Here is a 27,949-nt window from a genome sequence, read left to right as displayed (position 1 = left end):
ATCACTTCGGGACACTTCTTGAAACACATCCTTCCTTACCAACAAGGCTCTGGCAAACAACCTGCACATTTGGCCCCATTCTTGGAAATACGTGACTGGAATAAATGCTGTTGATAACTGTTAGTGAAGAAATAACCGTGAAACATCAGTAGCAAAACACACTAAACATTCAGCCCACCACATGTTGGAACAAGAGAGACAGACGGGGAAGAAAGACTTAAACAATCCATCAATGTTGCTTTATTAAAATCTTTATTCACACAATGTCGCTTTATGTGGAATCTGACCCTGGGGGATACAAGTAGAAAGTCATGATTGCATTCTGTTTTCTTATTAGCAACCTCCATTTGTGCAGCTGCTCCCAGGGGCAATCCTCTGACAGCTCCAGGAGGGGTGCCTGTTTCAAGCACCTTGCTCCAGCTGCCACAGCAAATAAATTACCTTCTTAATAAATTAGTATTTTTCAGTTGAAGTTTGTTTGGCATGACACGCTCCAGTTCATTAGCTGCTGGAAGAGGAGCTGACTTCAGTGGCTCCTCCAGCCCAACTGCTGACTTAGGATGGAGGAGATAAATAGCAGATGGCTGATGATGCTCTCTTTTTTAATTAGTTCTTGATTTCTGTGCTTCAAGCACTCTGATATTACTAGTATCCACAACACAACCATTTTGTAACATCTGGAGCCAGCGAATTACAGTGTGCACGGTGAACAAGAATTAGAAGGTGTCATGAAAACCTCATCGACAGAGCACAGCACCTGCCTCACAAATGATGCTATTTTTCAGAAATTCAAGCTGACCCTGTTTGCATGTGGGTGCTGCTTCTTAATCTCCTTTGCAATGGCTACAATTTGAAATTTCTCAGGGTTCTGTATTCAGGCAAAACAATCACTGCCAAAACGCCAGAGATAATCACAAGGCCAAAATCAGATCTTCCTGATTTTGGGTAAAACAGGAATTTATTCTTCTTTCCTGCTGCAGAACACCAAGCTCCAGTGGCATTTACAGTGACCAGAAGTGTCAACGTGACAAAAAAAAAAAAAAGAAGAAAAAACCACCACCATTTCTTGCTTCCTCCTAATGATGATGCTGGACTTCACACCCTTTGTTTACAATTAAACCAATACAGTACTTTTAAATCTTTGACATTCATACCGGGGAAATACTTACCCCAGGTTCCACCTTATGGCAAAAGCTTCAGCTTAGAGCCCCAGGAACAAGCAATACATAAGCCCTGAACACTAATTTCATAAGGACAGAAAGACTTTTTTTGGAATCCATTATTAAATCCAATCTAAATTATCAGGAGCGAACAAATATAAATCAAAACTTCAAATTTAGGTAGATCCTTCCCAAAATATTAAGTGCTCATGATTAAGCTCAAAGAGAAGAACATGCTTTTGAAATTGCTGCAGACCACTACCATTTGCTTCACTGTCTCCCCTTTGCATAAATCACTTTCAATTTCCTGGGAAACGGTTTATGCCAAAATGCCTCAGTATGAATCTATTCTGCTTTAGAATAAAAGCGTTCGCTACCCACCTAACTGTTGCCCAGGGTACCTCCCAACACTGTCTCACTCAAGCACCGAAACCTGACAGCGAGCCAAGCAACAGGCCAGCTCAGCCAGCGAGGGAGCAGGGCCATCCCTGCCTGGCTCCTGCCCACGCTCACCGTCACCCAAGCACACTCGCTTCTGCCCTAAAAGAACCTGCAAGGCACAATCCTCGCTGTGGGTTAAACTCACCAAAGCACCCTGGCTTCTGAAGCATGTGTTGTATTACCAAGTACAGCAATAAACAGGCACTAGCTTAACACCAGTGTCCTAAAAGCTGGCTGTGTGTTACAGTCCTGATTAGTAACACCAATAAATAACTCCACATCCCATCCTGACTGTGCGGCGGGACTGTGATGTGGCCAAGAGATCTAGAAGGACATAAAATTAAATTCCAGGTAAACAGTTGTATTCTACTTTCAAGATACTCTGCTCAGGCAATGACAAAATAAAACTACATTTTAAAAATAAACTCTCTCACTAATCACCTCTTTGATCAGGTACGGCAGCAGGTGCAAGAGTAGGAAACAGCTTTTTATCTGCCTGCCACACTACTGCAGAGCTAGAAAGATTTTGAGACACAAATCAAGGAATAGGTCTTAAACTGACATTTTGCTGCTCACAAGTTCAATAATACGCAGTCACTTTGGGAAGTGAACTCTTACCTTACTTCTAAGGACCACGCTGTCTGAACTGAAAAATTGATGCAAACCTGTTAAATTTGGAAATGTAATGACAAAGCTGTTTCCCTTCTGGAGACACAGATGCAGACCTACCACAAGTGTGACAAGTTTTAGGGCCGCAAGCTCACCCACAGTGCAGGCTGATGCAGTGCTGAAGGACGACAGGACTAGCACAAGATGAGTGCTACAAGTCTGCCCTGAAAAGCTCGCTTGCACCGACTCACCCCATCTACAGCAAAACCATTAGGAGTGAGCACCCCATCCCCAATGTCAGAACATTACAGTGGGGGTTGTTGCAGGAAGCAGCTGGGGAAGGCGGAAAACTTACTGGAAGTGCTCAGAGCTCAGCCACAAGCCAGCCCAGGGAGACAGTGGGACTGAAAAACTGCTGGTGTTCCACAAAACAGCAGCACTGAGCTGTAATTACAACATTGAGCAGCAAGAAGCTCCCTCCATATGAGAGGATGAGGAAAGACCACAGCTCAGGGTTCTCTCTACTCTTTGGGGCCTTGCCCACGGCTGTTGGTTGCTGGGGAAGTCCAGCAATACACCTCACTTTTGCCAGTGCAACACGCCCAGATTCCCCACATTCAGCAGGACATACAGTAAGCAGTGTGCCCTCGCTAAACGGAACCTGCTTCCAAGGACAGATTCTGTCCCCCTCCTCGGCTACAATGACAATTTGGTTAATATGGACAGAAGACTGCAAGGATATTTCCTCTACTCAGACCTTGTCAGATTCCTTATAAATGCAAAACAGTGACAGGACACATGGAAACTTTAACCCCTTAACTACCAAGTGCTGTATAACCACCCTGACCTCCCCTAAATCTCCAACCCTGTGGATAAATCGATAGGGCTTCAGCAAAAACACTGAAGCATTATCATATGAGGCAAACCCTGCTCCCAGCTTTTTATCGAGGAAAGGACAACTGAGCAGCAGAGGTCCCCTCTCCCATCCCTAATGGCATTCAGAAGAACATCCCACCCCCGGGGGGGTGGCACAACTCTTCAGTCTAATAATTATTTTATTCACCACTTCCTCTTTCTCTAAAGAAGCAGTAAAATGCCTAACCAGCTCACAGCTGATTATGTACAACCCTGAATCAGACAAAAACTCCCAAGAGTATACGTGGGGAAGAGAAGGGGAGAGGATTGTACTGTTCATCTCCATTTGTCCCCTCTAGATTCAGTCCACAAATTAGTGTCTGTATTCCACGCGCTTCCACCAACACCAAGAGCCATTGTTATCCAGTGCAATGTCCACTGCCGGCAATGGACACACCACAATGGCCAAGATGCGACTACGGGTACTGAGCCGTCCAAAGCTCCAACTTCCCATCTCTCACTGCTGTCAGCCCAAGGTAAAAGCCAGCGTCACCTCTGTTTCTCTGGCTCGGAAGCTTTCCTGTTCATTTCAGTCCATCTTGGCCACAGCCCTTCCAAACTGATTGTGCTGTTTTTCTATCACTTTTTTGTTTGTTTGTTTTTAAAAAAGGAGTTTCATCTGTGTTCCATTATAATTACAAATGAGACAGTGTCATCCTGTCTTCCACCAGCACAACATCTGGCCCAAACTGGTCCGTGCATTGCTTCACTGTAGCCAGAATGCTGAGAAGCCGCTGGTCTAGGGCATCCAGATGAGGGTCAGAAAGCACTGGTGAGATGGGGTCATGCGACATTGCAGTTTTTAAGGCAGACTTCAGCACTCCATTCTTCAGGTAATTGAGTCTGTTCCAGGTAGAAACCCGGACGCTGCAGAAGAAAGAAACAAAGACATCATCATACCACTGTCCAGCTAAAGTCCCATCAGCAATACCAAAAGCCAACCTCTTGAGGGAGCCTGTTACATCATTGTTGCTGTACACTTCTGTGGGAGAACTTATCTTGGGCCGCACATCTCCGGGACACAGGGCTCTACCCACCCTGGGGACAGTGATGCACAGACATCAATATGATGGATGCAAAATGTCCGTTTATTTAACTGCGTCACACGCTTATATAGCTCTTGTGCTTCCTGTTCCTGCCACTCCTATGGGGAGGAGTCTATCTTTCCGTCACAGCGCGTGATCTTCTGGTCGCCGATGCCTGTCTGTTTCCCTACACATCATGATTTTATTTAAACAGAAATGAGTCTTATTACAGAAGTGGTTGTGGCATGGGGGGTCCAGGTATAACTGCATTATATGCAATATCTAAGTGAAACTTGGAAACTAAAGGCGAAGAAGGAAGAATCTAATGTGGTATAATTCTTACGTTACACAGGAACGCTTTCAACTGCTAGCATGGAACTTCTTCAGCCCTGAGGCTTCCCAGACAGTTTGAAAAGGAAAGAAAATTAACAGTTTGGCTGTTAATTCAGAAACAAACTGACATCACCTCAGGAAGAGCATCCCTGACCAACAATTAATCACAAAGGACACAAGTTAGTCGACTGAACTTCCACAGAAAGTGAACACAGCAATGATCTTTCTGGTTCATTGGCCATTGAACCTGTTCACATCAGCCCGTCTAAACTGCCCTGTTCTGTGAAGTCTCTTGGGATTCTCCCCAAATTTTTGTGTTTTAGCACCACTGGTCTAAACTCTTGACTTGTGATGGCCTCCAAAGACACCAGCAACATTGCTGTAACAAACTATAGTTAAACCAATTGTACCTATGATGACTTATATGGCATTCACCTGGTATCAGAAAGAAAGGATACGTGAAAAGCGGGAAACTGGCACATCTCTTACATAGGTAAACTTCTCTTCTGGTTGCATTTGGGAGAATCTAGATGAAAAAGACTCCTAAAGATCCTCATGAAACAGGAAATCAAAAATGGGTTTAAAAACAATGTAGGAAAACTAAAGAATTTGAAAATAATTTACTTCAGTTGTTCTCTATATGGATTCTGCAAGAATCTTGCAGAATGTAGGCCAGGTGTGCTATGGCATGCATACAGCCTTGCTTAGCACTAGCAGGGGGTGAGAGCTCAGGCCTTCTGCGATGTTCCCAGGTTTCACAGGCCCCAAGGAATGTGGGAGACAGAACCCTCCAAGGACAAGCTCAAGGAACTCTCAACTAGATGTTTAATTTGGAAAGTTTAAAGGCGTTAATGTTATCTTGAAGTAACAAATGCAGGAAACTGATGTAACAGTATTTTTCTTCCTGGTACTCTTATCTATTTGCTAATGAGAAGTAGCAATGGCCTGGTGAGAAAGTGGCCACAGAAATCAGAAACCAACAAGTCACAGCCTCTAAAAACAAAACAAACAAAAACACAGCTCACAAGGCCAAAGCAGAAACAAAATCCTGCAAAAACCCTACAAACTTCACTTTGAAAGAAGCACCCTGAGCAGCGCTGTATCTTGTTTAGACAGAATATTTGGAAACAAAGGTAGTTAAATTTGCAAGACACGTTAAGTCCTTAGCTTCTGTCAGGGAGAACTCAAACTGTGATGTGAACTTCTATTCAGCAGAAGCTGGAAGCAGACAGCTGCAGATGCAAAGTACCTGTCATACTGACTAAGGATAGACTTGAACCAGTGACCTCGAGGTGGGACTACTTCCAACCGCCTACCATCTGATTTACTACCTTAATAAAAATGTACTTCTCAGCTTCTTGAGCAGTGACAATGCATCAAACGAACATAGTATCCAAAAAAAAGAAAGTGCGATGTACCTGAGTGAACATTTTCAGGTTGCCAGAAGGCTTCAAACTTAATTACATTGCACACCTAAGGGCAGCAATTGCATATGAAAAGTGAACAAGATCCCTGCATTTCACTTACATGCAGCACTGATAAAGAGGAGCCAAGATGCTTCTTTCATCCAGGGCAGGGTTTCCAAAGCTGAAAAGCGAAATTAAAACCAAGTGAACCAGTTGAACTCCTAATGTTGTTCTCAACATCAACAGATTTGTAAAGAATTAAAAAAAAAAAAAAATCAATACTAGGCAATTTCATGCTCCAACGGCTCAAATCATTTAAATTACAATAAAAGCAGGCCATGTCCAATTGCAGCTATAACTCTCAACAGCATCAGCTAACATACCAGATAAACGGAAGCAACACCAGCATACCTAGTTTTTTATCACACCAAGGCACCTTAGAAACAAATTTCAGAGGAGTTTAGAAATTAAGCTCATCTTGCAAAGCAGGGGAAAGGAATAATTGGTATTCTGGACGTAGAGAGCAGGAGCATGGCCTGTCTGACACAGCTGGACAGGGCATGAACAAAACAACAGCCACATGCTGGTTTAGATGGCCAAGCTCAGGTCAACAGTCCAACAAAACACGGTGATCAACTTTTAACATTTCATGATCACACTTTCTAAGGGAAGCCTGCCAAAAGGATTTCATAGTATTTCAAGCCTCACCTAAACATGTGCTTTTAAATTTTTTTTTTTAAATAGTTTCACGCCCCTCGTAGTACCATTTTCAACAAAGAACTTGCCCTTCAATAAAGGTAACTTACTCTAGGAGTCTGGCATTACTCTGCTCAAGTAATTCTGTTATCAGTAGCTTTAAGACTGGAATAAGCTCCCCAGGGAAGTGGTCACGGCACCAAGGAGCATCTGGACGATGCTCTTAGTCATATGGTTTAGTTTTGGGTAGTTCTGCAAAGAGCAGGGAGTTAGAATTGACGATCCTTGTGGGTCCCTTACAACTTGAGATGTTCTGTGATTCTATAAAAAAACAGTCCCCCTATCCCTTATCTCAAAGGAGCTGAAAGAACTTTACTTAAGCTTTCAAGAAAACAATTTACTTCCGGGCCTGCAAATTGTAGAGCAAATTGTTATAATTAAACAAGACCATATCTTCAATAGGATTTTTATCTTAAACTATACCAGCCAACATACAAAAACTATAGCAAAGACAGAACAACTCACATTTTAAACACATGTGCTTAGTAATAAAGTCTGGCCTCAAGAAGGACTTCTCATCAACCTCTCTCAGTTACCACATGCTTCATTTTTGCTTTGATAATAGTTAACGTCCACACTCAGGACATCATCCTATTTTGCTCTCAGTATCAGTTTTATCTCAATTTTAAACTTTTAACCTTTTAAAGCCAGAGCAGACAGATCCAGAAGGCAGGGAATGCCAAATTACTCAGAGACACATTTTGAAAAGATCTACTTTTACTGTGGCACTCACTAATACTCACTAGTACATAAAAAAATCTGAAGGTTTTAATCTTTCATTAATTAAAAGCAGAAAAGGAAGAGGCTTTTCTGGGGATAGGAGGAGACATACAAACAAACCTTTGAAAGTTGCTTGGGGAAAAAAGGTCATACTGTACTAATTTAGGCATTTCTGTAGTTTGAGTGAGACTTTGCCCAAGGCAGTCACAGTATCTAGAGCACAGAGTAAGCACTACGGCCTTTGAAGGGCCCTAATATTTGGTGAGTGATTTCTGATAAGAAGGAAAGCTTTGGATTTTTAGCACAAAAGCTATTAATGAAAAAAATAGTGAGAAAAAACAGAGAGATACAGAGCAGATAAATGTATACCCTTGTGCTCACCCACTGCCTGGCCACCAGGATTTCTGTTACCTTTTGGCATTATCCAAGAGAATGAGCATGCTGGCTCCTTCATCATCCTGGAAACTCTCATAGTGATGCCGGTCAGCATTCCCAATCAAATAGTCAAATATGGCAGTATCAATGATATCAAGGAGACGGGGGCCCGAGTCATAGGGTGAAGTCTTCTTCACAGCATCACAGTAGCTTTCATCATACTCCCACCTGTGGGCCATCAAGAGAAAACAAATCAAATCTTTGCACACCAACAATCAAATCTTTGCACATCACCACTGCACACCAACGGTATTTATTGCTGCCCCTTTATTCACTTATGAGTGCGTAAAGAAAAAGTGAGCACAGCAGTCAAGGCTATACAAAGAAGAAACAGCTAGACAAAAGTGTTTTATTAAAAAAGTAAATCCTGTACTAACACCCAAGTATATGGAAGAAGCTGTAGTTTCAGTGCCAGGTTACACGTCATCTTCCTACAGAAAACAAGGTCAGAGTTTGCTTCCTCATTGCTCAGAATTCAGCAGTGGTCAGGCTGCCTCACAGCAAGATTGCCACTGTGACTCGCCTCCCTTAATTTCCTAGTGAAGGACTTCAAGTACTGTGTCTGTATGCATAGCCGTGACTGGCTTCCATCAGTCTTGCTTTCCAGTGATCCTCTTCATTTTTTCTTTCTAATGCAAATAACCTCATGACAGTTAGTAATGACCTCTTCTGTCCTGAAAAGGGCCTCTTATGTGTTCATTCTCCTTCGCTCACAATTGTCTCTTTTCTCCCCACTTTCCTTTCACAGCCTCTCAACTTCTTCTCCAACGGCAAGATTTCAAGCTTCCCTCTTCTCTCCTTCTACATATAACCTAGGCATGTACTCGTGGCCTTATAACACAGATATCATGTCTCAGTTCTCCAAAACTAGGATTTTAAATTTTCTCGTTTTCTTACATTTACAGTTTTCAAAGCTATTCACCACCACCACTAAAAACAGCCAAATCTCTGGTGTATCCTTTCCATCTGTCAACCTAAACAATAAGTACATCTGTAACATCTTCCTTGTAACATCTGAAACAATCCTTCGCAAAATAGCAGTTAAGTTGGAAATGCCTTAAACCATCTGTGAACTGGAGTCAGAAATGGACGAAACAAGCTAGAGACTCACTGACATGCTCAAAAATGCAGGAAGTCATAAAAGCAGGGAGAAGATCAGACTGGCACAGCTGTCACATACCCCACCTCATCTTCTAGAGGTCTGGAACCTAAGCTCCCAATATCGTGGTCTTTCCTCCAGTTATCCAAATCAGGGTGGCCAAAATTTTATCTTCTCAGTGTTTTTGTTAACACACCACACACACTCCTCAAATGCTGTCTCTAGCTCCCTCTTTCTTTTGCACTGAGGTCCAACTCACATTTAACCTACAGCACAAACCCACAAGGCAAAAGTCTCAGAACACACTCCTCCTTGTACTGGATACATGTCTTTTATTCTACATCTCTCTCTCCCTCACGTGTTTCCCTTTCCTGCATTTTACTTTAGGTCAGTACTTAATCTCCTTGCAACAATTTTCCAGACTACTATGCTCTCTCTTCTCATTTTTCATTCACTCTTTCAAGATAGACCTTTCTCCAACATTTATTTCTGATCATTTATATTGTATTAGCATAGGACTTTGAAGGTCAGGGATTTTATCTATTACACGTCCATTAAAAATTACGTACGCTAATGTGATTACATGAATTATGTTCAAAAGGTCAACTCAGGACAGAGTAGAAGCAGCTAGATTGGGAAAAAAATTCCTACGGAGTTATTTTCCATAATTACCAGACACAGAAAAAGGAGAGCATGACATCTAGAATGTTTAATTCTCCCGATACTCTCAAAGTGAAAAGAGCAACATGACAAGGTGCTAAACAACAGAACCATGCAACCCCATCAGAATGAGGCAAGAGCAAGTAAGTTTAAAATACAGCAAATATCAAATCGGCATAGGTATCAGGGTAAACTCCGGTATAAGCAGGCAGGTTATGATGAAAAACAGCCTCTCAAAAAAAGAAACACCTCCAAGAAATTAAGTCGATTAATTACTGCAATTTACCGTGTACAAAATACAGCTCATTTTGACCTGCTAAAAAGGAGATAACATCTGCTGCTTAAAAAATCAAACTGTATATTTAATACTCTAAAACAATTCAGTGAAGCCTTTGGATGATATTCCTTCTGAGAACAATCACATCATTGGAAATCAATGGATATTTTAGATCAAGGACTAAAAATATCTTTCTAATCACCTGCCCAGGACAGAGACTTCGAAAAATTTACTAAGCTCAAAACCATCTGCTCTGGTCATATCAAACACATCTCCAACCCAAATAGTTGGATACGTCACCTCTATTGTACAAGCTTGCCAGATCCCATGTTTGTCCTTCTCTGAAAGCATTCTTTAGATGCTGTGCACAGTCACCAAATACTGATGGTATGCAAAGCAAAGAGAACTTTTTGGTGCCTACCTACATAAGCTAAACCAGCTCCACAACTTTTTACAACAAACTACAAAGACCATGAAATCAGGTCTGGCAGAAAACAGCACGGGGTTGCCATATTTTAGTGGGCCACAGAGAGGCACAGTGTCAAAAGAAGGTCTAGCAGCACAAGAGAAGAGTTTTGGTTTGCCCAGGGCCAAGATTTTCAGAGCTTGGAGTGATTGTATGGTAGAGTTATGCTCCAGGCAAGAAGTAGTTTTCTACAGAGCTTAGTATCATTGCGGAAAACAACAAAGATTTCTTTCTTGCTTACTTTAATTTAAATCTCATCCTAGAATTCCTGACTTCTAATGTCATAACAAGAAAGCTGTCAGCAAAACTCCAGGTTTTGAGAACACTTGCTCCTTAATTAGCCACTGTATTGCAAGGGTAATCCTAGTACAAATTATCATGTATAAAGAATAATCCTATCATGTTCTCATACCTGGCAAGTTTGCCTTCACGGTAAGTCCTACCCCATGGATGCCGATGCTTCTGAAGAGGCCAGACATCTGGTAGCCACAGGGTCACTGACCCCTCCATAACGTCCCCATCTGCACAGGCTGGTTCTGTTTCCCGACAGTAGTAGCACTTCCCATAGAAGCAAGTGTTATTACCTTTAAAAAAATTAAAAAACCCCAAAGAGCTATCAAAAGAGCAGAAATTAATCCAACGGGTGCCAACTGAAATTCAGGAGCATACTGTTGCAGCAGAGCCTTCCCTGCAATAGGATTTCACTGCACTTGACCTCATGCTTCCCATCTCAGAGGCAGAGGCTCGAGAGACTAAACAGACATCTATTCATGCAAAGCAACATTAAAGACTAATATTCAAAGGAGAGAGTAATTATATTTTCTGATGGTTTTATCACACAGAGTTAATACAACATTGCACTATCAACAAGGTTTTGTGATCCCCTCCTAGTCCTTAGGACCTTGGTCTTGCAACCTGAGCACTCCTTGTTTTTTAAATTTCACACTTCATGTGTCAGATTTCTCACTTTTTTTAAAAGTTGACCAAAAAGAGACAAGTGAAAAAAGACTGAGCAGAACTCAGGATGGATTTGGAGCCCTGAGACCTGCCACCATCTCAGTTACTTGAGCTGACTGAGCAGAGGAAACACAAACAAGCTGTCATTCTTATATGACCTAGGAATGCAGATCTGTCAAAAGTTTCACGCATGTCTTCTGACAGGAGAGGAACAACGGAACCCTGCAGTCTTTAGTCCATTAAGGCCTATATATCTGTAGCATACAGTGATCTACATGACCTAGATTAATATTTTCAGGTTAACCTTTTCTATTTCACCCTTACAACATGCCTTTGCTTGACTCTTGCCAAGTTAATTGCAGTTCCATATTCACAGATGTTCTTCCAAAACATTCTTCACCTACGTTTCACTTCCTTGTGATTCCACTCATTCCCTGTCCTTTCTTCTTTCAGCCCTATATCCAACATCCTCCCCAAACCAGGCCCACCTCACTGACTGATGTATTTTTCATTTTCCATCCTTACACCATGAGCCCAAATCCCACATCACAATTCTTAGCCAGCCAGCACTCCTTTGCAGTCCTCTATCCAGACCCAGCCCCTGTGCTCCTAGTATCCCAGTTAGACAACCTGAGGACATCAGAGAGATGATCACTTACAACACAGAGCTTGCAGCAGACCAGATCTCCTATTTGTATGAAAAGCCCTGCAAATCCCTCTTCCTATCCATGGCCTGCAGCAGGTCTAGCAAGAGACAGAATTCTCTGAGATTCTAGCTGCAACTCTAGCAAATCCGCACTGAGTATGCATGAATTATCTTTTCTTCAAAACCTCAGAAACTTCGTCAAATTTGGGTTGATAAGATCCTTCTCCCCACATCCACCCATTTCTTTGGTTCATGCTCTGCAAAACAGGTAGTTCTAAGGAAAGGCAATGAAAATTTCTGGAGCCATACTTTTCAAGTCAGCATTTCTGCTAGAAAACTTCTTAGTTATCTTGGCTGAAATTAGAAAAAGTAAAGTCTGTCTGAGGCAGACACCTATTCTGAATGCAAAAAGAGTTTGGCAAGGCAGAGCTACTCTCATCTGAAAGTTACACCTTGTAACTGAAAGTGTAAGGTGAACTTAATAGGTGAGACTACCAGCAGTGCTTGTAATAGAAATATACACAGGCACATATATTTATCAGCTGTAATGAACAACCATCTCTAGAGCCTTCTTATTAGTGAAAAAAAAAGATTAATAATTGGATATTTTATGAAAGCCTGAAGGAGTTAAGGCTGCAGCATAAGACATTTCTTGGTGCTTAATGACCACCTGGTAGGAGTTCTCATTAATAATTCCCATTAAGTGCCCTTCACAGCATTATTACTGTAAACAACATACGGAAGTTCTGACACATTTAGTTATGAATGCTCAGCAGACTCTGATGTAGCACAAACAACATCTAATACCAACCAATGCATCAGCTCTATAAATAATCCCAAATCACCACTGTGTTCCTGTTAAATACAATTCAATTTTTTTTCCTTTCAGGTCTAATCACAGACTTCTCTAACCACCTCTGATAGCAAATAGAAAATTCTTACTAAAGAATAAAGAAAATCCCATCTGTAACAGCAGCATGAGGGAACACAGAGAAATCAGAGAGGAAAAACTGCTTGGAGAACATCAAGCCCTCCTCCCCTGCCAAGTGGGGTTATACAAGCATTACAATCCCTCTTGGCACAGAGATAGACTTACCAGCTTCCTGTATCATAGTTAACTGTTATATAACTGTGTCAGATTCCCATGGCTCTTTTTCCCCATTAAACATGTTTTTCTTTACTTCGCTGCACAATCCCTGGAATCCACTTACCCACAGTCATGAAGGTACCCAAAAGCTGCTCTGTGGCTACTGGTTTGATCTCTGTACGTAGATTCACAAACCTGCCGACCACCAGTGGAGCTCGTCGGAAACCCAGAATTCTGATTTGGGGTGAAAAAAACGACATGAGAATTTGCAACAGGCAGCAGTTCTAAATTACAAGAAAAAACACAGTCTCTGTGCCATTGTCTGAAATTGAGATGACTGAGACCAAAGAATAAAGCTGGAACCCTGCAGCAACCTCCTCTTCTCCACAGCAAGGTAAGGAAACTCATTTTTCTGAAGAGCCTGGATGTTCAACTTGCTTTATATGCCAACAGTGACACTCCTTTATTAGAGCATTTGCAGCTGAGCAACACAGGATGTACCATGCTCCAACTCTCAGAAATCAGACCTCATACCAGAAATATCCATCATCTGTCTTGTATACAGGCTGAAGCAGTAACCACGTAGCCTTTGGGCTGGTCACCTGGAAAGATCACTTAACATTTTAATAGATGGTAATTCCCACAAATTGTAAGTTTAAGTCCAATTCAATTATACTTGAAATTAAACAATCTAAGAGTTATTTTGTTTGGCATGAGGGGGTAGAGAGAATGGTGGAACGAAACTGAATGTGCCTGAAGTGTCAGGAAAAAAAAAGACAGTAGGGAAGAATAATTGTAAAACTTAGTGTCAAAAGATCCAGGTTCCACTCCCGTGTCTGCCACAGCCTTTGCTCTGTGACCACAAATGACTTGGGTATTTGTAATGGAATTTTAAAAGCGCTTATAGGAGGAGTACAAACATCAGTACAATGTCAGCCCCAACTCTCTTAATGTACTTTTGATACCCTTTTGGTAGTCTTTGCATTTCCAGAAGAGACTGCCCCTTCTGAAAAAGGGACAATCTATATTCCAGAGAGATACTGGAAGAGTCACTCAAACAGCTGCAAAGTATTTGTTTTAGATATTCAACAAGTAAGTCCCCTTCCATAGGTATAAAATACCTCTAAGAAAGGGCAACACAAAATGTCTGCCTGAACAAATCCTGTATGGATAAAGACAAAATTCATAGCCAATACAGACAGTTATGCAGAGCTTGAGAAAATGCAGGCATTCCGAGTAAATAAGCACAGAGCCTAGGATCTGGAAAACCTGTCCGTGTATTTTCAGGCCTCCAGCTGAAAGGCCAGTATCCTGGATAGCACAACCTCCCCATTACTGGTAAACACACAATATTTTTCAGGTCCTTCTTGAAACAATGGCATCCTCAGGCAAAATATGTAATTGTCACCACTCAAAACAAAGGTGCACGCTAAAGTTATGTGGGCAGGAGGCTTCTGCTAGGTGTTCTTGAAGAACACAGAAGTGCACAGCCACAAAGAGAGGAGAAAGGCCAGAGAAACAAGCACCAAAACACAGCCAAAGAAAAAGCAAAGAGCTAAGAAAGAGGGGTTTGGACACTGGAAAAAGGCTTTGAATTTTTGCTTAACCATGTTTGAGCATTGCTTTTTCAGGTAAGCACAAGCCTGCATTTTTCTTGAAAGCAGAAATGGACAACAGACATCTGGCTACATCTCTTTTTTAAATTTATTTTGTCTTAAAATACCCTGATTTTGGCCCACTACCTAAAGATTGGAACAGCAGCAATGGATATTACACAACTAGTTCTACCCAACTAAAATTAGTAATTCACGTTACTTGTGCAATGAGTTCCACAGCTGAATTAGGACTAACATATCTTTTACCACCTATGAATTCAGTCAGTGATGAGCCTCTTATTTATGTACTAGGAAAGGAGGACTAAAACCTCAGTTTATGTTCAACCATTCAACACTCTGTTGTATTTGTCCCTCCTTATTCCCTTTCCCAAGATTTTAAGACTCTTCATAAAAGAATTTTTCACATCTTTAATTATCCTCAGAGATCTTCTCCAAAGTGTCAACATAGTCCTCTTACAATGAGGAAACCAAGACTGTGCTCATTTATTCTAGATGAAACTGCACTTTTCACTCCTGTTTCAGAACTACCAACATTCAGTGTTTGATAATTTCTGTCCCAGTCTTTGCATGTCCCACAAAGTTGGGTTTGTTGTTTTTTTTTTTCCTGGTAATTGCACCTCCAGCTCAGGTCCACAAAACCACTTGGACACCCCTGAATAGAATTACTATATGAAGAGCTGTCTTTCCTGTAGGATGTAATGATTTATAGTTAGTCTAGACATTAGACTTAACTTTTTAGCATACTGGACATCAACTCAGCACATACATGCAGCATTTCAGACTCTTCCACAGGATTTGGCTAAGCTTTTTGTTACATATACTATGAAATATCAGTGGTTTCAGTGCTCATTCTCCCTTTCAGATTTCTTAAACAAATCTTAAATGTTAGACAGATCTTCAAAATGAAGTTTCACAAAAAAAGCTAATAATTTTTATTTTTGGCATCAATGTGATATGTTGGCCAGTTTAGAAATAGCTCACATCTGAGTCGTAGTCTTCAAGGGACCCCATTTTTCCCCAACCGTGAAAAATCATTTACCAGAGACAATAAAACCAGGTAACCCAATAGTTCCATACCTATCCAAGTGAAAGGCTGCCACTTCTGCGTTGTGTCTGTCATAGCCAGCATATGGTTCTCCTTCCACTACATAATCCCTGGCATATCTGTAATTGAAATAAGTCAAATAAAGTGATTCATGCGGGATTCCCGTCAACTCTGCTGTTCAGAGTACAAGTGCAATAACAGTGCTACGTTAAATGGACTCTGGGTCACTTTCAAAATGATTGCCAGTGGGAGAGGGAAAAAATTATTAATGAGATTAAATAGCGTACAGACTGCTGAGGTTGTAAATAAGGACAAAAGGTCAGTAACGTACAGTGGTTTCAAGATCTTGGGAAGTGGTGGCCATTCAAACTAATGAGTTTTAATTCAACCATATGCCAAGTCACATCTAATAACAGAGAGCACAGACCCAGCTACAGAACAGGGGAGTACTTATAATGGGAAGCAGCAACTCCACAAACGATTTCAGGGTTAGAATGCATTGTAGATTAACATGAAAATACAATCTGATATTGTGGAAGAAATGCCAAATGCAATCTTTTGTAGCTAGAAGATCAGCAAGCATGAACCTGAGAACAATACTAGATATAAAACCTCCCTTTATTCTGGTGGAGAAAAGACATAATGAACAGCAAGAAATAGAAATTAGATGCTCATTAGAACAACAATGGCATATTTTTGTGAAGCAGTGGGCTTTTTTATTTAATAGATGTTACTTAAATAGTCAAAACAAAAACAAATTTCTGAGATTCATGACATTTGAATCAGGTCTAGATACTGCTTAAGAAGCATGCTTCAGATGAGCATAAAATACCACAATCGATACCAAGAAAATGGGTGAAATGCAATACATTTTCAAATAAAGCAAGGCCAAATTAGATTAGCTATCTTCTCATTTCCATCTATATATCAAATTATGTAAACTGGATTATTTCCAACAGCCTTGGGGTTCAAGCAGTAGGAGCGACAGTGTGAGAGAAGTTCTTTGTGCTCAAACTCTGAAGTCTGAACCCTGCTCAGAGAAGATCTGGGGCCAGACAACAGTCCATTTCATCAGTCTCAGCAAATACTTTAGCTTCTCAGCAAGGCAGGTCAACCAGTGCAGGATGGTATGGAGTTTTTGGGAGGAGGATTTGGCAGATTCCTGCCAAATGGGAACGTACTCTAAATAAGTATCTTATTTCACATATACCACTGGCATGTGATGGTAGCAACTATTAATCATTAATAACTCAGGCTGGATTTCAAGTAGTCTTGAAATAAGATAACTAATCCTCAGAACACATCCTTCGAGTCAGGCCTTTTGAAAATATGGTCACCTTTTGAAAGCTGCAGAGCTAAAACTTATTGGTAAAACACAACCAACTTCTTGCTTCCATGTACAGTGGGCATCTAGTTCTTTCCTGAGCAAAGGTAGCAAACCAAGAGAATTCATTCTTCCCCAACCAGTAACTAAAATGGTTTGTAGCAGTAATTTTCACGTGCCTTTCAGGTCAAAAGCTAGACTATCTTGCAATGACAGAACAGGACTCTGCCTACAAGCCTAGCTATTCAGCAGTCACAAACAGAACACAAGTCTACCAGTATGGCTAGGGCCATACTGTCTAGCACTCCTATAAACAGTCCCAGCTGCACGTGTCCTTGATGGAGCATAGTCACTGTGTTCGCCTGCACAGACATTCCATTATGGGAATGTAATTTAATGCTTGGTGAAATGCATTACAGCGCTCACTTATACAAAAAGCACTATAGAAATGCCACGTCTTGTTACTGCATTTATTGGACGAGCCTCCTGCTGTGCCACCAAGACTTCTGTGTGAAAAGTTCACACTGTTTAAACAGAGCCCAGCCCCACAGTGAAGTTCCAGCCAGACCAGTAATTGACCATACAGAAACAGGGCTGTGAATTCAAGAAGTGGAGGGCAGATCTTTTTTTCTCATTCTCTAATCATTCATTAACATAACAGAAAAACTTCACGCTTGCTCAACCCAATATCCTTTGGAAAGAGATGTACTCATTCCGGGATGACAACACTACATCTGCAGCACACTTCCATAAAACACAGCTGCCTCACTGTTTTTTACATCTATCTTTCTTCTCCTTTTCCCTGAAGGCAAACAGTTCAAAAAGATTTACAGACGTGCACAAGACTCTTCATAAATGTTCAATCATGTCAAATTTCCCTGTGGATCACCGTAAGCAAAGACCATACCAAGGAAGTATCACGACCCACCCATTCTTACATTGCTCCTTCAGTATTCACTGTTGGCAGACAGGAAACTCAGGAGCTTTCACTCTGACCTACCAAGCCATTTTTACAGTCTTCACAGAGCTACACCAGACACCCAGACCTACTTGTAAGACCACTGTCAACTTTCACTCCTTCCCTGTTCTTGAACTGCATTCTCTCATGGCAGTTTGACATGACCCTTACTCAGAAAATGTAGGCAAGACTTGTCTCTGCACTGCCAGAACCTCCTCTTCCACAATCAGGAAGATACTGCTCAGAAACACCAGGTTTAACCAACATTCCCTCAGGATTGAACACAGTGATTATTCCTTTCACCTAAAGACAGGCTGTTTCGAGCATCAAAGCTATACAGCCTGAGAGACAGTTGGCACAGCAACCTAATGTTACTAGGGGACCAGCAAGGCTCTATACTGTCCGCCTCATAAATAAAAAATTTACGTGTAAATTTAACTTAAACATTAATGCATGGAGGTAAAAAAAAAAAGTATATAAAGCAGTTATTAATTCAGTCATTGAAAGTAATATTTACCTCTTGGGTTTGAAGACAACTTTCTGCCCTCCTTCAAGTATTAGCAAAGCTTTCAGTTGGGTCCCTTTGTAACCCACATCAGCTTTCACTATCTTCTTTGTTGTCATGGCATGCATAACAGCCCCTAGCTCAGGCGTCTCCTCAGGATACACCTCCCGGGGCACCACCCATTGGGCTGCAATTTCCCAAGGAGACTGCAACGTATGGTCAAGTCGGGGGTCCAGTTCTACATGGAGGCTTGCCATCATACGGTGAAAGGCGCGCTGGTCCTCCCGGTTGGCAGCTGAGGTGTCCAAGTTGTCAATGAGGAAAACTTTTGTGAAAATGAAGATGACAAGGAGGATGGCCAACAGCACAACTCGCTGCTTTAGCTTCATGGTGACCTTCAACCCTTCTCCCCTGACTCTTTCCTTCCAAGCGTTACAGGAAGTCTGTTGGAGATCAGGGTGAGGAAGGGGATGTTAGTTAGTGAATTTCATTCATAACTTGCATTGTGAAAGAGGTATTGCCACTGAAGCATCTCCTGGTACCCCTAAAAATAAACAAAACACAAACTTAAACTGCATTCCTGCAGATCCCACCAAACTCAAAATCAAGTTTATTCTTAGAACATAAGTCTGCATTTATGTGCACTCATACCCTAAAGCCCAAACGTTTCTGTTAAAACACATGGGGTTTGCTGTCTTCCTGTGGCCTTTGGGTGAGCTGCACAAAAAGGAAAATAGCCTGATAGCATCTCTACACAGCCGGAATCATCACAGCTGCAACTACCATGGGCAAGACTTTTGCAGAGAATTGTAGTTTAAGGCTCCAATTTCAAAATCACTTTTCCATTAGTAAGAGAACCCACAATGTCTGGTTTCCTAAGGATTTGTCCCTCAAGAGAGAGTTCCCAGGTAGATTTCCTGGCATCTGACAACCAGTGAGACCAGCTGCACAGCCTAGTTTCCTGAAGGTACGAGGCATAAGGACAGAATAGACTTAATTCGTTTATTGCCTTTCATTTGCTGCCACTATAATTTACCAATCTTTTTCCATTCTTTAAAAAAAAAAAAAAAAGCAAAAAAAAAGGGCCCCACCTGTACTTCCTTGTGGTTAACTATGCATCTTCCGCAGTCAACTGTAAAACCAGTGACCACAAAAATATACAGGATATCTGTAAATCTCAACACCAAATTAACAAGAAGAAAAGCCCCAAAACACTAATACTGCCTCTTCTCAGAAACCTTACCTACAACACAGTTAAAGCCACATCTGTGTTTCCATATTCACAATGGGCTGCAGGACATGTCTCATGCCTCCACAAGTCTTTGCCAGTAGAGTGTTTAGAGTGTTAGCGTATAAGGACCACATAACACACAGTTAATCAACTGTATTTCAATCATGAGAACAGAAATTATGTTCATATTAGTTGAATGTAGTCAAAACCCAAACGGACATGGATACTAAGGCACACCTCTGAGGAATGCTCAGAGCCAACAGAGATTTCTCTTTGCACAAGCTGTGCTAATCATGGAAACCACAAATGACATCCTGAGCTGTGGTAGGACTAATATAGAAAAGCCTTTTCATGTGATTTAACAATAAGCGTATAAACCAGTCATTATTAATCATGTCACTGGAAAAACAAGCTGCACAGGGTAAGTTAATTTACCAGCAGCAACGAAAGGGCAGCCAGACTATGACTTGCTGGCCAAACACAGATCACAGCCATCTTCAGTGTCATGTGGACACCATGCCCTGCCTGCAAAGGTCACAGGGAGGTACAGTAGTTCTGAGGGGCCTGAGCATATCCTTGAGGTATATCCCCATCAAAGATTAAGGCCATGGCAAACAGCAGATGGCAGTAAGGCACATCCTTTGCACAAGTCATCAGTGCAGAATCAGGTTTGGCACAATGTAAGAGTACTAGTATAAAAGCACATGCAAGCCCAAGAATGATTCCACAGAACCTTAAATTTACATTAGGTCTATAGCAGACCCATCCTACCACCCAGCTATATGGCTCTCCCACCTTCCCGTGTGTCAGTGTTAGTCTTCATACAAGCCAGCTGCAAGGTGGTTCAATGATCCAGGTTGCCAACCCACCCAAACTTTAACCACCTTCTTTGGTTTGTGTGTAAACCCCCTACCAGAGAGACAATGGAAGGCAGCACAGCAGCTCCAACGGTGGGAGAAGCCCTATCAAGTATCTACAGAGGGGCACCTTAAGTTACTCAAGTCTGCACTGTCACCTAAAGAATAGCCCTGCCCTCCACCTACTTCCCATCTTCATGCAATGAACTCCATGAAAGACTGGATCAGCATTAAAGCCTGAACATTTTTATTTATTAATTTCTGGCTTCAGCACTCCTTCCCCCAAATCTAGTTTCCTCTGTAGTTTCACAAGTGTCTGAGGAGGGCACACCACGAGGCCAAGAACAAGTGTTTCTCCTGGCAGCCGCACTATTCATCATATGTGCAAGCAAAACTATGGCCCAGGCCAGCCCAAAAACTAAGCAGCCGAACCACTTGGAAACAGTCCCAAAGAGCCCACCAAGAGGAGGAAGGAAATTCATTAACAAGCTGCCACACCTTTCTATTTTCAAAGTCACTCTTTTCAGCAGAGCAACCAAGCTGAGCACCACTCAACTTCAGGTGACATACTCTGATGATACAGAAGCATGGCTTTTAGCCCCACTGACCATTTGAATTTTTTTGCCATCATTACCCCGCCTCAGGAGACAGCTCAGTTCAGTTTGGCTCTTCCCAAGTTACACCTTTTGCCTCTTAAACACTTCCTATAAAAACCTGTCTGCTGAAGCAGGAAAGAAAGTGAAAGTCTCCTAATGACAATGAGTTAAAACTGAGATGTGAACAAGTGGTTTAACGTTGACAGCAACCACTTAAAGCAATATAAAAACCCCATGTAACGTAGAGTGAAAGAAGGCTACCAAGTCGCAGGGATGCCTCGAACTAGTACTATGGTCCCACATTAACGATGTAATACTGATTTTAATCTACTGGAAAATAAGTGCTTGTGCTAGTAGTGAAAGACAACAAATCACATGTCTATATGGAAATTAAAACATATTATTGTTCATCTCTGTTCTGTTTAGGCAGCCTGTATTTCTCCAAGGAGCATGTCAATCTGCACATTACACACTGCAAGCATGAGAATGAGCAGCACAGACAAGATGCACCTGACCTGAAAGCCCTCATTCCTGCAAACACAGAGTCACCCAGGAGAGCACTAAATAATAATACTATTCTTAAAGCTAAGAAAGCAAGCAAAGCAGATCAGGCTGTAACTGTATCCTCTCATTGTAACTTTATAATTTCACTTCTTTAAAACTAGTAATGCTAAATCATTTGAACATTGCTATTATCAAGATCCACTTTCATACATTTTTAAAATCCATTAGAGTTTGTAAGAAGTTACACAGAACACAGTTCATTTCAGAACAGTTACTCATTATGATATATGTATACATGCACACATATATTTTAAGAAAGCTTCAAAGCCCACTGCTGGCCAACTAAAGCACAGGACAGAAATGTTTCATACCTTTGGAGCTCAAGGTAGGCACTCGCTCTCCTAGACTGATTTTCAGGAATGCTAAGTTTCTCTAGGGGTATTCTTTTTTGCAAGAGAGAAGAGAATACAACTCGAGCCACTGCTTAAATTAAGGGTCATTTACTTAGTTTATCTTTTGTGACAGCTTTGAAACTAATTTTGCCTGAAAACCTCCAACTACGTAGATAGAATTTAAAAAAAAAAAATTGCTATAAGACAGTCCAGTAATTCCCTTAACTGAACGACCAATCCTCACCAAACATTTCTCCTGAGGTTACACAATTATTCCCAACACCCCAACTAAACCCCTACCCACCTGATTTTGCTCTCTGTAGCCTTAAGAAGGTGAGTCGGCTCTGACTTTTTACTGACATCTGCCAAAATGAGTCATCAGCTGCTTTTCTCCAACCAACAAGACACCCTGAGGTTGCTATGAAAACGATTTAACACATGAGCTGCAGAGCCTGCACATTACTCCTTAGGTGCCAACATTATGCTCCTCGCTGTACGAGCCAACAAAAATGAACCCCTTCATGAAGAAGTTTACTGTGGAGATCAAGAACTTAAGCTTTATTATTTTAAATTGAAGATGGCAAGAGTGTTGAGGTGTTCTAAAAAAGTGTTTACCCAGTTTTGGAAGAAGTTAATTTGAAGAAAAGGACAAGGCTTTGAAAAAGACTTGAATTAGAAAAGCGGATTATAAAAGCTCAGGAAGCGTGTATCTGGTCCTAGAATGCATACAGAGATGGGAAAGGTGGCCACAGAGACAAATGAAACAGTAACTAACTAAATAATTTTAAAATAATTAAAAAGGGGAAACTAGGGTGAGTTGTGAGCAGAACTCTGTGGAACAAAGGGCAAAAGGGTCTAGGACAATGAGAAAAGTAAATCCAAGGATAATCTCAGGAGACCCGAAACGCAAATAATTACGGAAACTGTCGGGAGGAGAGGATAAGGCGAGGGTCTTCATGCTTCACAAAAAGGGGCAAGGGACAGAGGAGCCACTTATTTCTGCATAACAGTTGTGGGAATATGGGATGCAGAAAACGATGCTCTTTGAACCAGAAGGCATCACAGAAGGAAAAACCCAAATGAAGTTTTCAGAACTCAAACACGTGTTAAGCCTCCAACCAGAGCTAATGTGATGCAGTGACAGAGCCATCCCTGTATACCTACAGTCCCAGAGCAACACACATTCATTCCCTCCTGCTGTTGGGCAGCAGCCACTGATCCCTTACCAAGTGTTTTGGTTTCATTTTTTTAAAAATTTTTTTCTTCCTGAGTTCCTGCTTAGCATTATCTCCAGCTACCATTACTAAACAGAAGACAAAATCCAAAGAATTTTGTTGCTTTACCACCCAAATTCCATCTCAGCGTTACAGAAGTACAGAAAACCATGCCTCCCTCTACCATTTTACCATACCCCTGATCAACAAGGAAAACAAAATACTCAGAAAAAAACAACCACATCAGTGTTTTAACAGTGCAGTCAACTGGCAAGTTTGCTTAAGAAATGCTTCTTGTTTTTCACTACCTGTTCAGGATATTTTCTGATGAATTTGTCTCTCCTTACAGCCAGGTCTGTATTCTCAGCAAGTAACACGTCTTCCAATTCAATATCCAAGTAACAGTGTCTTCTAAATATCACAGTGGGGCCACTGTGCACACAGACGCCTGAACTAAAGCATGCCCAGTGGCACCAAATACCAACATCATGCCACTTTACTCCCAGTTCTAAAAGCAGCATGAAACTCTCCCTGCTACAAACAGCAGCAAATCACAGCCACTGTAAGCGGCCTACAAAGTTAGCAGAGGAGCACATCTCAGAAAACAATTTTTATTTGTCACAAGACCAACACTATGTCACATACCATAATCTTATTTTTACAACGTAAAGCTAGAAAGCTGCTATCTCAAAAATACACATGTACAACGTACAAGGATTTTGTTACGCTCTAAATGACAAATAAGGTCTGAGGGCAGGCAAAGGTTTGGTCTGTCAGCACAAGGAGACACACACAAAAAATCATAGCTCAAACAGATGCCAATCTGAAATAAATATGGTTAAATATACTCTACCTCCTGTTTTAAATGCAAGTTTTCTGTTCCTAAATACGCTATGTCTTTTGGGATCTCCTATGAAAAGGTCTTTAAAAGTTCTCCAGTAAATCCCAGAAAATTGAAAAAACAGTGTATACAGTAGTGACATTTTCCTCTTCCTAAAATGTACTTCAGTCTCACCAGATCAATCATTCTTCCTATCCTCCCCTCTCTGGCCAACTCCTCGGTAGCTCACACTTTCCCTCTCTGCATAAGCCTTGTTATTTCAGCTTTCACAGGCAGGCTCCCACAGACCTTTGCCTAGATTTTTCAGACTTATTCTGTCACTTCCACTCTCTGTATCCTGCCTGGCTTGTGCATGACTTTAGCAATCCAGTGCACAAGGCTTCACACGTATTTACTTGTCTGCTGTTTCTCCACCTCTTTTTCTGTTAAAGCCCCCACTCTCTATAGGCAAAATCTTTGCGACAATCTATCCTCAAACTTTCCACGTGCCCAACTGCATCCCTAGTTGAGGGCTGCAGTGTAAATAGAAAAACTGCAAGCGTTTTAACCACTGCATTATCTATACCTGCAACTGTTAAAGTCAATAACTACCTGATATATTCTCACACTTCTGAGAGAAATGAAGTAATTTCGTCTACCTGTCTGTCCACCTTGTCCCTTTATGTTCCTCAGCAACTTTAGAATCCGTTACCTACAGTTCTGCCAAATTTGTCAGAATACATCCACGAGCTTTACTAGAAGAGCTGGCCAGATAGAGAACAGAAGCCTCAAGAAGCCAAGGACAACTTGGTGTGTATCCTCAGCCTTCACCAGCGGCCAGCCTGCTGCTCAGCAAACAGGAACACCCAACTGAGCTGGCTGCACAAATAAAGACGGGGCAGATCAGGACACAGACAGCACCTGGGGACCGAGGGCAGTAGGAGACAGGCAGGAGTTGCTACAGTAGGATGCAGAAAACAAGCCCCTAGGAAACCAGGCTTCATTAATTCTCCTCACAGAACAACTTTCCTTCGAGCACGGTTTCCTATGGAAACAAAGTTTATATAATCACGCTTCTCACTGGTAAGCTTTAGAACCCTTGGCTAATTTCAAACGCATCTAAGAGAACAGTAGATGTTCTGAAGGCAGAGTTTACGTGTTTATTGGGAATTGGCAGCTGGCGAGCACTGAGGGAAAGGCTGCAGCGCTAGCTCAACAGTTGTCTGTTCGCCTCGGCCATCTGGGCAACCAGTGTGCGCACAGCTGGTACACGGAGGGAGCTGGGAACACTGTACGAGAAGGACAGAATTGAAAGTACTGTAAAGCAGAACAGTACAGGACATGGGCAGGAGCCGAGAGTACCGAAGCAGAGGGTGCTGGGACCTGCTCAGAAAACGTGCCAGTTTCACGGCTAAGGGAACAACTCTCCCTCACCCCCATCCCAGTTACTGAAGTTCCACCTGACCATCACGGGTAGATACACAACAACGTGAGTCAGAAATGTTTTAGGGAGCCTAGTCCAGCTCGGAAGTGAAGTCAAAGCAGCAAGAAAAGCCTGTAGTTTTTCTTCTCGACTTGATGTTCTTATGTTTATTCAGTTCATACCTAAGATAGGCACCAAAATTTTGACGCGGGTCTCTATACCCATCTAATATTTAGTGACAATGAGCCTACCTCTGCTATAAGATAGTGCCAATTGCTTTCCCTTACTCCCAAGAAGAGAGGCAGCTGACAACCAACCAGAGGAAGAGAGATTTTGGTATCAGTACTGAGCTGCCAACTTCGTTAACATACGAGAAAACAAAATCCACTTCACACACTGAGATTTTCTACCGCAAATGGAGACAAATCTTCTTGAGACTAAGTCAGTCAGACTTAAAGACGTTAAGAGGTATGTGGAGTCATTTTCAAATTAAAATAAGACCATGGTATTAACACCCTGCTCTGTAATCAGTACTGGATGGGATCTACACACGCGGAATTCACTGCAAGACTAGAGTCTATGTTCTACAGTTTTTTCCATTTGCTCAGACCCTAAAGCACGCCTGTGTATTGTGGCCTCAACTAGCGAAAACTGAAACAGCTGCACTGCTTGCGCACATCTGCATCCAGAAAGATGCACATCTGTACCCAGAGAGGATTTAAAGAGAGATGTCCTTTAAAAACAGTTAAACCCAGAGCTTTGACAACTGCGAGCGGCGATTCTGCTCGGCGACGCGCGCCGCATCTTTCACAACCTGACAACGACCTTCGCTTCTTCCTCCTCCTCCTCTTCACCCCCCTCCCGCGGGCCGCTCGGCGGGAGGCCGGGCGGCGCCAGGCCCGGGCCCGGCAGAGCAGCCGCGCACCTGCGCGGGGGTGGCGCGCCCCCAGCCAACGGTCGTAACGGTCATAACGGCTCCTCCCTACCTCCCTCCCTCCCTCCCCCCCCCCGTGAGGCTCCTCAGCCGGCACCCAGCCCCGGTGGCGGCAGGCGCCCGACCCCCACCGGCGAGCAGGCCCGGCCCCGCCGCTGTGCCGAGGAGCGGGGCCCACCGGCCGCCCCGTCCGCCCGGCCGGTGCCGGTGCCCCGGGCAGGGCAGGGCAAGGCGGCCGGGGCGCGCCCGCCCCTCAGGTGCCACCGCTCCGCAGGCAGGGGCGGGAGTCACCTCCCCCCGCCGCCCACACCGCCCTCTCCCGTCTCCGCTCCGCGCCCGGCCGCGCTCACCCGCCCCGCGGCCCCCGCTCCATGGCCCCGGCCGCCGCCGCTGCCGCCAGCCCCCGCCACCTCCCCAACATGGTGCCGCCCGGCACCCCGCCCCCGCCCCGCGGCCAATGAGCGCCCGCCCCACCTACCCCGCTCCACTCGGCGGCCAATCAGCCGGCCGCCTTCCCCTCGCCAACCGAACGCGGCGTGCCCTCCCATAGGTCGGCTCCTAGCGCTGTCCGCCTCTAATAGGAGGGGCACAGGGAGCACCGCCTCCGGCCGGCCAATGGGGTGGCAACGGGAGTTAACCCCGTCCTGCGCGGCAGGGAGCGGGGCTGGTCGCGTTCTCGTGCGCCGGGGGAGGGCCCGGACGTTTTAGGGTGAAATCAAAGGAAAGGGGCATATTTTAAATATATTAAAAATGCTGAGCTGTGACACCATGCACGGGATGCTGTGGCAAAGATTCCTACAATATTCAGAGATATTTAGAAAATATACAACCCTATTATATATTAATTTATTATAATAGGACTAAATATATTATGTTACACACTACTAGGACTATCTTTAGCCCTAAACAATATACCTCCTTTAAAAATGTATCTATGACCATGCTATCACAAGTAACATGTTAATTTTTCCCCCTATGTTTACACATTCCTAATTAAAAAAAATAACGCTCAAATGTTGATTTAATTTAGCAGGCGTCACTCAAAGTTTGGCAGCAAAGGGGCAGCTGGTGCAACGCCGACCTACCTCAGCAGGAGTCAGCACCGAACAGCGCAGAAATGTCTCGGAAAAATATGGCAGCAAGGAAGGCAGGGGAGCGGGGGGTTGGTGGGGCACGGCTGTTCTGGGCACACGCACCACCCGGGGCACGCAGGCACCGTACATGTTACACACCTATAGCCTATACATCCTGTTCCTCCATGGCTCCTTGCTATCCAGAACACTTTCTCCATCAGCTCTGCTCCACTTGCTGTTCCTGATAATTTTTTATTCATTTTGCTCACTGTATTTCCACTTATTCCCGGAATCAGTCCTGCAAACCATGGAGGATCACTCCCTCCCTTTTTTCAGACCTTTTGAGGGCACTTCCTGTAGTTCTTCCCCAACCCAGTACCCACCATCCAGGTCTCCCTCAATTGCATCTTGCTTTTTATTGCACAAGTTGTTGCTCAAGACTAAACACTACTGTTTTTCTTTCTT

The 27,949-nt window shown here is 42.9% G+C and overlaps 1 protein-coding gene across 2 annotated transcripts; it reads right to left on the bottom strand.

Moving 5' to 3' along the window:
• Positions 1–217: 217 nt before the first annotated feature.
• On the bottom strand, positions 218–26,842 carry FAM20B (FAM20B glycosaminoglycan xylosylkinase). 2 transcript variants are annotated; one of them, XM_064454485.1, is made up of 8 exons: positions 26,762–26,842; positions 18,453–18,984; positions 15,686–15,772; positions 13,117–13,226; positions 10,715–10,886; positions 7,777–7,968; positions 6,011–6,070; positions 218–3,992 (listed from the first exon to the last, which is right to left on the bottom strand). In XM_064454485.1, exons 2-8 carry the CDS (start codon positions 18,827–18,829, stop codon positions 3,761–3,763), a joined length of 1,230 nt encoding a protein of 409 aa, XP_064310555.1. In that variant the 5' UTR covers positions 18,830–18,984; positions 26,762–26,842; the 3' UTR covers positions 218–3,760. The 2 variants fall into 2 exon arrangements, with proteins under 2 accessions (XP_064310555.1, XP_064310556.1); XM_064454486.1 differs by having other exon boundaries at positions 18,453–18,883; positions 26,762–26,823.
• Positions 26,843–27,949: the final 1,107 nt, after the last annotated feature.

The sequence above is a fragment of the Phalacrocorax carbo genome, chromosome 6 (assembly GCF_963921805.1).
Source record: "Phalacrocorax carbo chromosome 6, bPhaCar2.1, whole genome shotgun sequence".
Classification (NCBI taxonomy): Eukaryota; Metazoa; Chordata; class Aves; order Suliformes; family Phalacrocoracidae; genus Phalacrocorax; species Phalacrocorax carbo.
The sequence above is the reverse complement of the archived record's forward strand: the minus strand, read 5'-3'. Positions and strand labels throughout refer to the sequence as shown.